This window comes from Rutidosis leptorrhynchoides, chromosome 4, assembly GCF_046630445.1.
Source record: "Rutidosis leptorrhynchoides isolate AG116_Rl617_1_P2 chromosome 4, CSIRO_AGI_Rlap_v1, whole genome shotgun sequence".
In the NCBI taxonomy this organism is placed as follows: Eukaryota; Viridiplantae; Streptophyta; class Magnoliopsida; order Asterales; family Asteraceae; genus Rutidosis; species Rutidosis leptorrhynchoides.
This window is the reverse complement of record NC_092336.1, coordinates 420700758-420711609: the sequence shown is the minus strand read 5'-3', so window position 1 is coordinate 420711609 and position 10852 is coordinate 420700758. Positions and strand designations below refer to the sequence as shown.

The following is a 10852-nucleotide window of genomic DNA, read 5'->3' as shown; positions in this document are numbered from 1 at the left end:
TGTGATATGTAATTTTTTTTTGCTTTTATTACCGATTATATAATGTGTACTAAATAGATATAGATAGGTTTTTTTTGTATATATGGGAGTTGAATTGAAGTTTTGTGAGATTTTGTATATAGTATAAGCAGCAGTTTTGATGCGGATGAGTGTGAGTCGTCAAAGGAGGTGGAACGTGGCGTACATGCATCGACTTTAACGGTGTTTCCTGCCATTTCACTACCACATAGTTATGCATGATGAGTTGATGACATGATATACGGAACTCGGATATTGTATGATGTATTTTATTTTAATATACTTATTTTATATTTTACTAGCATTTAACTTTTAACTTTTATATAAAAACTTTTATTTAATAAACGTTTCCTTTAATTAAAAGAACCTAAAATTTTAAAGGGAGAAAAAAGTTAAAAGATAAAAGTCACTACTAACTTTTGAGAAAAACCCTTGGTTTTTTTAATCATTTTACTGTTATTCTAACAATTTCATCAGTATGTCAAACACTTAAATATATACAGTATAAAAAGCTAACAGTTAACAGCTTCAAATTGTTAGTTACAAACCTACAAGCTACCAACTAGTAAGAATGAGCATTGGCATCGGAATTCCAAAATCGAACCAGAACCAAATACCGTACAGAACCGGTACCGACCGAATATATCCGGTGTGATATTCAGTTTTAATTATATGTGAATTTGGTATTCCGTACTTAACGGTACAGTACCGGTATGAATTCGGCGTGTGGGTTTCCTCCTAAGGGGAAATAGGATTATAATGATCTGTACCAAGGAAATGGTCGGGTGGGTGGGTGTTGACGTCGTGTTCGACCCCATCAGTGATTCCTAACTGTCGTTAAAAAGGAAAACTGGCTTAACCCCGCGAACAGTGATTGTACCAAATCCGGTATGTGAATTGGATACGAGTGCAAATCACAATCACGTTAACGGTGAGCGGTTTGGTCTTCTGGAACTCTTCCGTGTACCATTGATTACCGAATTTAAATACTAGTTTCGAATCCAGACAAGGTCAAATTTGGTCAATCACTTAGAAAGAGAAAGTTCTTCTATAGAGAGAGAAATTTCTGCTCTGATATAATGATGACCACTGCCAATTAATGGAATCCAGGTGGCCTATTTATATGCAAGAAAGTTAAAGGTTCTCTTGGTAAAGGACACGCGTAATCGGTGAGTCAACCCTTATTTCGAAACTCTGGCCAGTCAACTCCTCAAATATTGGAACATGACTTTCATCCCTCATCGCTTCTCGCTCTCATGATTTTAATCCGTTGTTCGCCGAGTTGCACTCTTTTATGGTTTTTACGCTTTTATTCACGTTTATGGTGATCGATTCTTCATTCGATTGTATTTTTATATTAAGTTTCTGTATGCTAGTCAGATAGCGTATCATTAAGTCCCCCAGTTTGAGAATGATAGCTTGTAAAGGTATCATTGTCAAACTTAAAAAATTATTTCTTCTACTTCCGATAGCCTATATTCATTAAATGCCTCTGACATGTTAATTTGACTTCCTTAACGCACTTGATTGCCTATGATTTTCGTATATTTATTTTTTCCCATTCCTCATCACCATACTCTTTCCCATCTTTTTAATCATCACCCTACACATGTCCATAAGACATTTTGCATTCGTTATTCTTTCATATAAATAACCCCTTCTACCATCTCCTTAGTTACTTTCGCCTTCCATTGGTATTTTATTTCTTCTCAGTTTTACGAATCTTCAAGGACTTCTTTGATTTTATTGGTAAGGTTAACTATTTTTCTTGTTCGCAACTTTCTTTATTTTATAATGACTACTAATGAAGCATCGACCTGCAGTTCGCAAGCTAATGTAAAATTCATCGTTTCACTAACTATCCAAGAATTCATTGACTTGACGATCTTTGCTTATCCTATCCAGAAATCACCACTTTCATTCTGGGGTGAGGAGGAGATCATACCATTCGAGCCTTTTTTTCATGCTTTTTCTCAAGGTCAAATGAGATGTGTCTATTTATCTCTTCTTCATTTAGATGTATTCAATTGCACACCTCTATTTAACATTTTTTAATAGTGGTGTTTGTTTTATTACTCTCGTGAGTCAATTGGCGGTAATATGCAAAAAAATATAAGTTGAGGGATAGATTTTAAATATAAAGAAAACTGTTGTAAACAGCAAACTTGATCAGTGGTTTTAGCTTGAAATCTACACAAAAACAATACTGTTTATAACAAGTCAAAATTAACCCCTTTGTTCAATTCTACTTCAATTATCACTTCGCCTGATGACGATGTACTCCGATTCATCTTCTTCAATTGTTCGTCTCAATATAGGTTATCATTTCACTAGTAATTTTGCTAATAATTAATCGATTAACTAATTAGGTTTTTTTTTTTACTTATCCTAATTTTACCGATCACATGTTTTGATTCATCAATTTGTTTATATTCATCTTCATTTCTTAACCAGATACGTGTATTTGATTCGTTGAATATGATAATTTCATAGTTTTGTTAGTTATATGGTGTATATGGTGATAGGTGATGTGATTGATATTAACTTGTGGTTGTGGATTTAGGTGGAAAGAAATTTTGTACAACTGTTGATACGTTAACTCATCGGGAACCGCATTCGATGCTTGCTGCGATGTTTAGTGGTCGTCATACTGTTTGTAAGGATTCTGAGAAGGTGAGAATGTGTTTGTATAAATGGATTAGCTGTTTTCATTCCTATGTTTTTATGCGTTCTTATTCGTTTATTGTGGTTTGTGTTAAGTTATTGGTCGAAGGTCGATGAGAAATATTCGAAACATTTGACAATTAGGCCGATTACACATCGACTATTGCACTGATTTGTTACGATAATTAGGGTAGTACCTAGATTATCATGCTAACTTTTGGAGTCGAGTTAGAATCATAAACAATATTGAACATTAACGGGCCGTTTACTTTCCCCTTAATGGTCTGTTTCCGTATAGCTCTTAATTAAGTAAGTAAAATTGTTGTTCACTTAATCTGGAAATTGGTATGTTTCTAGGAGACATTGAATTAGACACCCCTTCCCATTAAGAGGCAAATAGAAACAGGACTTAATACAGAGAAAAAAGTAAACAGCCCCTAAATCAACTTATGAATGTTTTACTGTATGATGAATTTTTACATGGAATAGTGAAGTGAACTAATGACTGTTTTTTCGATGATTGTTAAAAGGTTACTTTTAGTATAAGTGTTTGAGGTCTTAATGAATAGATACATGGAGCTAGAGGGTAATAACTTGTAAGATTGTTATATGCAGTTTGACATTTTTGTTTCTGTTTTTGTAGGGGTATGTATTTGTCGATAGGGATGGAAAACACTTTCGGCACATTTTAAATTGGTTAAGAGATGGTGTAGTTCCCGATATGACCGATTTAGCCTGTTCGGAGCTATTGCGGGAGGCGGAATACTATCAGCTTCTTGTAAGTAGTTCCCTCGACTTTTGTATGACTTTATGGTTGTATAATGATGACACTTTGATATTTGTATATAACAAGATAACTCCACGGACTGTTAATATCATGAATGCATTTCAATTTCTTATCACTGTATCACTTTCTAATCATCATTTTGCTCATTATATTATATTAGCATATATAAAATTGGTTGATGAGCTTTATTGTTATGCTCCAAAAAGTGAAGTCCATGGTTGGAAACGGCGATTTGGTGACTAGCCCGGTCCGTTTCGCCTAAAACCGTCTAATTAGTCGGTCAGCGCTAAAAACTAAAAAGTTAGGTCAAGGTCGGGAAAAGCCGGGTCAAAGTCCGTCAAAAGGCGGCTTTTTGTCTGGCCTTGTGTGTAAACGAAAATCCCAAGCCCGTTTAAAAATTAGCTTGGAAAACCCGACTCAAATGGTATTCCTTAAAGATAAATTAATAAATACACTATAATATTAAAAAATCTATATGTTATGTAAACTAACACCACATCATCTTATTTATAAATAAGTTGTTCTTAAAATATTTATGTGTAAATAATATATGCTTGAAATATTGTTATCTAATATATTTATTTTATTTTTTATATTTAAAGTCAACGTTGGTCAACGTCCGTCTTGACCCCGTTTCAACCCTGTCTCGACCGAGTCGACCTTTCAAGGTCTTAAACCACCCGTCTCCGTCTCTCCCCTTTTTCAACCTTGGTAAAGTCTGCATTAAACAAAGTTTTCTCTAGTAGTATATACTAAATATGCTCTCAAGTGAGGAAGCAATCTTTCTATCCGTCGAATAGAGAGAGGGATGACTTTCTCTACTTTTTTGAGTGTGTTTTCACTCTGGGTGGAGAAATGACTTGTCTTTATTCTTGGATAGGGGAAGGAATGTCTACATCTCACCTCCCCCATACACCACTTATGTGGTATTGGGTTTCGTTGTTGTTTGTTGTTGCTCTCAAGTGAGGGGTTGATTATACTTTACCATTTCAGGGATTGGTGGATGGGATAACTGAGGTCTTGAATAAGAAGAGGGAGGCTGAAGAAATGGATACTGAATTAACGCGCACTGATATTATTAAATGTGTACAGTCTGACAAAGTCAGGTTGAGAGGAGTTAATCTCTCTGGCCTTGATCTTTCAAAGCTGGTATGATTAAGGATTTTTTAAATGTATCATATAGTTTACTTCAAGTTACTCTGATGATGTTAGTCTTTTTGCCATAAAGTTGCTTTCGAAGGTAAGCACCACTTAGGGATTTCAAATTTCAGGCTGGCCTCCTTATATCATCTATGCTACAAGAAAAATTGAGAACCACGACCCATAGTCAGCCTTAGATTCGTACGTTGGTTCAGCACCTTTTTATAGCTTGCCTAGAAGCACGTTATAGCCATATCTATACTATTGTTAATTTTAGATGGTTGGTTGATTATAACTTAAAAATATGTAGATGATGGTGGAATGTTGTGAGTTTCTTGAGGCGAACTGAAGACCAATTCAGTCAGTGTTGCACACATATATTGCTATGCTAATACAGTTTCTTCCATTATAACATGTGCAGGACTTGTCCTACGTGGACTTCAGCTATGCATGCCTGAAAAACGTTTTCTTTTCACGTGCTAATCTTCATTGTGCTAAGTTTCGGGTAATACATGTACTTAGCACTATATATATATACTCATTGCTTGCACCTTGTACATATACCCATGATATAGTTTTCTTTCTCACTATCCATTAGTTGCTCTTTGTTATTCATAATACAATGCTATCTATTTGTTATTCCAGGATGTGGATGCTGAATGCACCATCTTCCACAATGCGACATTGCGTGAGTAAGATTCTGCGAACTCTTTAGCCTTTCTTTTTTGATGCACAAAGTTTTGCATTCATTTTAATGCTGCAAGTCGGCAACATATATTTATGTGTGGATTTACTTGCACTTGTTACAGGGATATATTATATATTATGTGATCCTTTTAGCAATAATCTCTTGCATTACTAGCCAACTCAATTGATTTTGTCTTGCCTAGGGAAGATGTGAGTTTACGGGGGCAAATCTTCGTGGAGCTTTGCTAGCTGGAGCTAATCTTCAGAGTGCAAACTTACAAGGCATAAATCTCTTATTTATGATATTTTAGTAATCATTCAAATGCTTGCTTTGTACGCTGATGGGTGATGAAATCTGTTTGATAAAAAGTTAGAAGCAATTTGTCATTAGAATGTTGGTGCTAAATTTATTTGAATAAGAAATTAACCCAATAGTAACTTGTCATAAATTGATTTATGCATCCACTGAATGAAACCGGGCGATCTTGTAAGGCATCGGACCAAGTATTTGAATATGATCTTCTATTAGTTCTCAAATAAATAATTGATAATTTTTGCAGATGCTTGTCTGATAGATTGTAGCTTCTGTGGTGCAGACCTGCGCTCTGCTCATTTACAGGTATGTGTAAGTAATGATTGATAGCAGAATAGAGAATACATTAGATGTGGTCTTCAAAGTGGGTCGATACGGTTTTGTTCTATATGTAATGGGTCAAACGGGTAAAAAAATAAAACTAACTTTCAAAACAGGCTGAACAGACCCTTAAATGGGAAGTCTCCCAAAGTTGCTTTTAATGCATGGAGTCTTATTAACGATTTAATTCAAAAAAGTATATTATCTAATTCATTATCATTTGGACAAAAAAAATTAATTTAAGTCGGCCAAAACCGACCTGTACAATCTTACTCGTTTTGACCCGTTACCAAACCAACCAGATCAAGCTACTTATATGGAAGATTTTTAGTATAGCGTCTATTTATGTAATTCTTTCTTCCATATAGTGAATGAAAGCATAAAATCCCCGCTTCTTAGTGATATTACAAAAACCATGTCCATATATGTGCTGCAATTGTAAATATTTTCGCTACTTTTTTCTTGCTTCGTTAGTACGTTGGCGACTGGCTGATATCTTTCATTCTATATTTTCAGACCGCTGATCTTACAAATGCAAATCTGGAGGGAGCCAATCTGGAAGGAGCCAATCTAAAGGTATAGCTATTCGATTTCCATTGAGTGTAAATCAATAATGCTGCTATCATATTTCTTTATCGTCAATACTCGTTAAAACCGACTTATAAATTATAATGTCATTTTCGTGAAAAGAAGCTAATAAATGGTAACTGAGATTGATTAATGAGTAGAACTAAATGAACATGAGCTATGTAATTGTAACTCTTTAAGCTCGAGAATAGGCTTAAATTGGTTAGTTCTGATCAAATCTTGCCTATGTAAATCTGTTTTCCTATTTCAGGGTGCAAAGTTGACCAATGCCAATTTAAAGGGTGCAAATCTTCAACGTGCTTATCTTCGTCATGTGAATCTTCGCGATACAGTAAGTACTGTGAAATCTTGGTTGGTCATATGCCTAAAATACCCTTAAATACTCACAAAGTTAACTCGAAAGTTGTTAACTTTCATACAACCCCTTGAAATCCAATTATTATTAACTTTTTTTTATGTTCCAGCACTTGGAAGGTGCTAAACTAGACGGTGCTAATCTGCTTGGAGCAATTAGATGACAATGAACTGATTCAAGACTGATGAAGAATGTTGCTATTCTATCCGTTCTCTACTTTATTACATTCTCGTCGTCACACTCATTGGTTCTATGCATTATTAATATTTCTTAATTTGTGTGTGTTTTAAAACAAGATTGCTTAATTAATTCAGATAACTGTTTATGTACATACCAACTATTGACTTCTGAGATGCAATAATACAATTTGAGTTGTATTCAATGAATGTAGTCATATTGGATGCGAATAGGGTGCATGTAACCATAACACCTGGTCTCCTGCATCTTATTTGTGGATGCCTTTATTATTAAAACAAATGATGTGGGTGTTGGTTGATAGGCTGAATTTTGGAACACTGAACTCGTGTACCCGATGCCCTTTATTTTCTCACTCGAAACGCGTATCAAGGGATTAGTATTGTTTAATGAGTAGATGGTGTATAGGAAATGAGGAAGATGCATGCATTTGTTTTGATTTAAAAACTTGTTGGACGGTGCTTTTGGACAAAACCTAGGAATATTGTGTAGGAACCAGTGAAAAGCATGTGATTCCGTTGGAAGTTATTACTACAGGTGTTCCGTGTTTATCAAAGTGTTTTGTGAGCTTTTTAGTGGAGAGATGGCTAATGGTTGATACACTTGATTAGATCAAGAAGTTAACTTATGAACAAGATTGAGATTCGGAAATGATCTCAGATAATCTAAGAGATAATCCGGTTAGACATCGTACATTAGGGTAAAGACGGTCTTTTTTTGGGTAGCAAGAACAGAGAAAATCTTAGTACTTTTTTTTTAAACCTTTTTTAACAATTACTATAGCTTAGTAGTTGGCGTTTAATAATCCTACAAAAGCTTTTGAGTTCAAGCCTCACTATCATTGTAGCGGTGGTCACGGGCAAGACTCGGTTACGGGGAGAACTAGGTTATGCCGAGTGCATCTAAGTGAATAATACTCGATCTTCCTGTGTAGTCTGAATAAGAAATTTCTATCAGGTTACACTCAATCATAATTACTCTTTATTGTGTGCTTGTGAGACGATGGTTTCAACGTATTAATATGAAATGAGATCTGAAAATGACGATTTATGTTGGTATAACGGTAATTTAAAACAAAATTTTTGGTTTTTAGGGACACAAAAATAAAATTCGCATACCTAAGAGAGCTCGTACATACCTTACTTCGCTGTTTAAAAAAATAATAAAATAAAATAAAATAAAATTAATCAAGATACTCAACCTACGTGTAGACAAACTTTATCCAAACTTTATTTGACTGAATAAATCTTTGATTGCGATTGATCAACTATATATTCTGATTCCCATCAATAAGGCCGACATGTGTAATCCAGAAAAAAGAGTCCTCTAATTTAGACTTTATATCCTCCATAAATTGATATTTTTAATCAAATACTCGTACTCCGTATTTTGTTATCGTTTTCAATAAAGAGCTTCATTTATAAACAGCTAGTTAAAATTATGGCAAATTACATAAAAAAAAAAGTAACATATTTTCCTGTTTTCTTATTCTAGGTAATTTATTTCATTCGAATATAAAAAAAGGTGTTTTTTTTCAAAAGTTAATCAAAAAAAGAGTGTCGTTAACTTTTGTTAACTTTCTCAGTTAAGTGTTAACTTCGCATAACATGTCAAGTCCTCTATCGACCAACATTTTCAGCTTGCGATTTCGATGCACGTTTTCGATTTGCGTTTTCCAAGCGCATTTTTTGAGGTGTGTTTTCGAGGCCCTTTTTTCGTGGCGTGTTTTTTGGCACTTTTTCGAGGCGCGTTTTCGGCCCACGTTTACGAGGCTTGTTTTTCGAGGTGCGTTTTCGAAAACGCGCGCCGAAAAACGCGCCTCAAAATCGCGAGTTGAAAATGCGCCTCCAAAACGCTGGTCGAAAACTTTGGTAAAAACGCGCCTAAAAAAATACGCGTCGAAAACGCATGTCGGAATCGCGCGTCGAAATCGCGAGTTGAAAATGTTGGTCGATAAAGGACTTGACATGTTATGTGAAGTTGACACTTAACTGAGAAACTTAACAAAAGTTGACGTCACCCCTCTTTTTGATTAACTTTTGAAAAATGACTTTTTTATATCCGAATAAAATAGAATACCTAAAATAGGAAAACATGGAAAATAGATTACCTTTTTTTATGTATTTTGCCCTTAAAATTATTTATAAAAAGTAGTTAAATATGATAGGGTGCGTTTGTTTACCTCTTAATGGAATGGTTCAGCGCTGAATGTTGAATCATTCAGCATTCAACGCGTTTGTTTTTTACCTCTGAATGACATATGCTGCTGAATGATTCAGAATTCAGTGCTGAACCATTCAGAGATGAAACCTTCTCTTAACCATTAAGTGCCTGAATTTTATTTAATATTCTTCTCAAAACATATCCTGAACACTTAACCAACAAGTATATTAAATTTTTTATTCATGTTACACGTTAATAAGATAATTTTACTCAGTTTATATCGTTCATTCAAAATGATTATCAAACAGCTTATTTTCATTCAGAACAAACTTTATTCAGAGGCTTTGAATCATTCAGATTCTAAACCATTCAGCGCTAAATCATTCAGTTTTATCAAACGCACCCTTAGTTAGAATGATATTTATGTAGTTGTACCAGTTTAAAATATACGGAGTAATTGACTGGGTACGGTTAAAAAATTAGAGTACTTGTGTAGAGATTATCTCCGGTATGTTATTATCATATGTTAAAATGTATTTTATAACTAGTGAAATGACTCGTGAAATCACGGGTTTGTTTAAACGAAATAATTTAATGACATGTTTTAGGTATTAAGTGAATGTAAATGCTAAAGTCATTTATTTTAATGACCCGTTTAACTAAGAAACTTAACGTTGTTTTTACAAATATATAGAGACGTGTATTTTCGCATACATATGTAACGTAATTAATTTCGTAAAAAGAATCTATATTTGAATATTAATAATGTGATGCCCCGTACAAAATTAACGTGTACGGATCATCAACAACAGGTCCATTACAAGGTTACAACACTATATGCTGTTTTAAAACAAGTTTGCATTCATGGAAAGATAACGTTTTACAAAAGATAGCATGCTTCTACGAATAGAAAGCGTTAACACAAGTACGTGGCACGAAGGTCATTACAAAGTCATGGTTCAAATGTAACATAAGTTTTGAATGCAAAGTAAAAAGTTCCATGTTTGAGACATCTCTAAATAAGCAGCGGAAATCTAACACCGAGAGTCTAGTATAGCAGAAGCAACATACGTCTAAGCACCTAAGAAATAACATACTTAAAAAGTTAACACGAATGTTGGTGAGCTATAGTTTGATTGTAACAGTAATGTAATGTAGGCCACGAGATTTCGTATTCAAAACAGTATGAAAAGTATATGCTTAACCGTGGGCACTTGGTAACTAACTTAACGTATATATCACCCCCCTAAAAGTACACTTGGCGAGTGCGTATGTTTACGGAGTATTAAACACCCGTTAAATGCTAGCGCGACTAGCCTGAGTGGGGATGTCAAACCCTATGGATCCATATCTAAGATTCGCGTTCACCGGTTCAAAAACCAATGACTAAACGTTACCGAGCTAAGGGGAAAGTTTATGCCGTTATATAACCCACACATATAAAAAGTTTAAGTACTCGTGCCTAGTAAGTAAAACATAAAAAGCGCATGTATTCTCAGTCCCAAAAATAGTTGTAGTAAAAAGGGAGCTATAACTCACAGTGATAGTGCAGTAAAATCGGTACGAATAAGTAAGCGAGTAAGTAGGTCCGAAAGGTCATCAACCTAAGTCAAAGGTTACT

The 10852-nt window shown here is 34.5% G+C and overlaps 1 protein-coding gene across 1 annotated transcript; it reads left to right on the top strand.

The window, feature by feature from the left end:
- The first annotated feature begins 2201 nt into the window (after positions 1–2201).
- LOC139844218 (FH protein interacting protein FIP2) lies at positions 2202–7283 on the top strand. Its single transcript, XM_071834439.1, has 11 exons — positions 2202–2336; positions 2582–2691; positions 3326–3460; positions 4463–4618; positions 5031–5114; positions 5255–5301; positions 5505–5578; positions 5857–5915; positions 6447–6506; positions 6769–6849; positions 6983–7283. Exons 1-11 carry the CDS (start codon positions 2288–2290, stop codon positions 7034–7036), a joined length of 909 nt encoding a protein of 302 aa, XP_071690540.1. The 5' UTR covers positions 2202–2287; the 3' UTR covers positions 7037–7283.
- The last annotated feature ends 3569 nt before the right edge of the window (positions 7284–10852 follow it).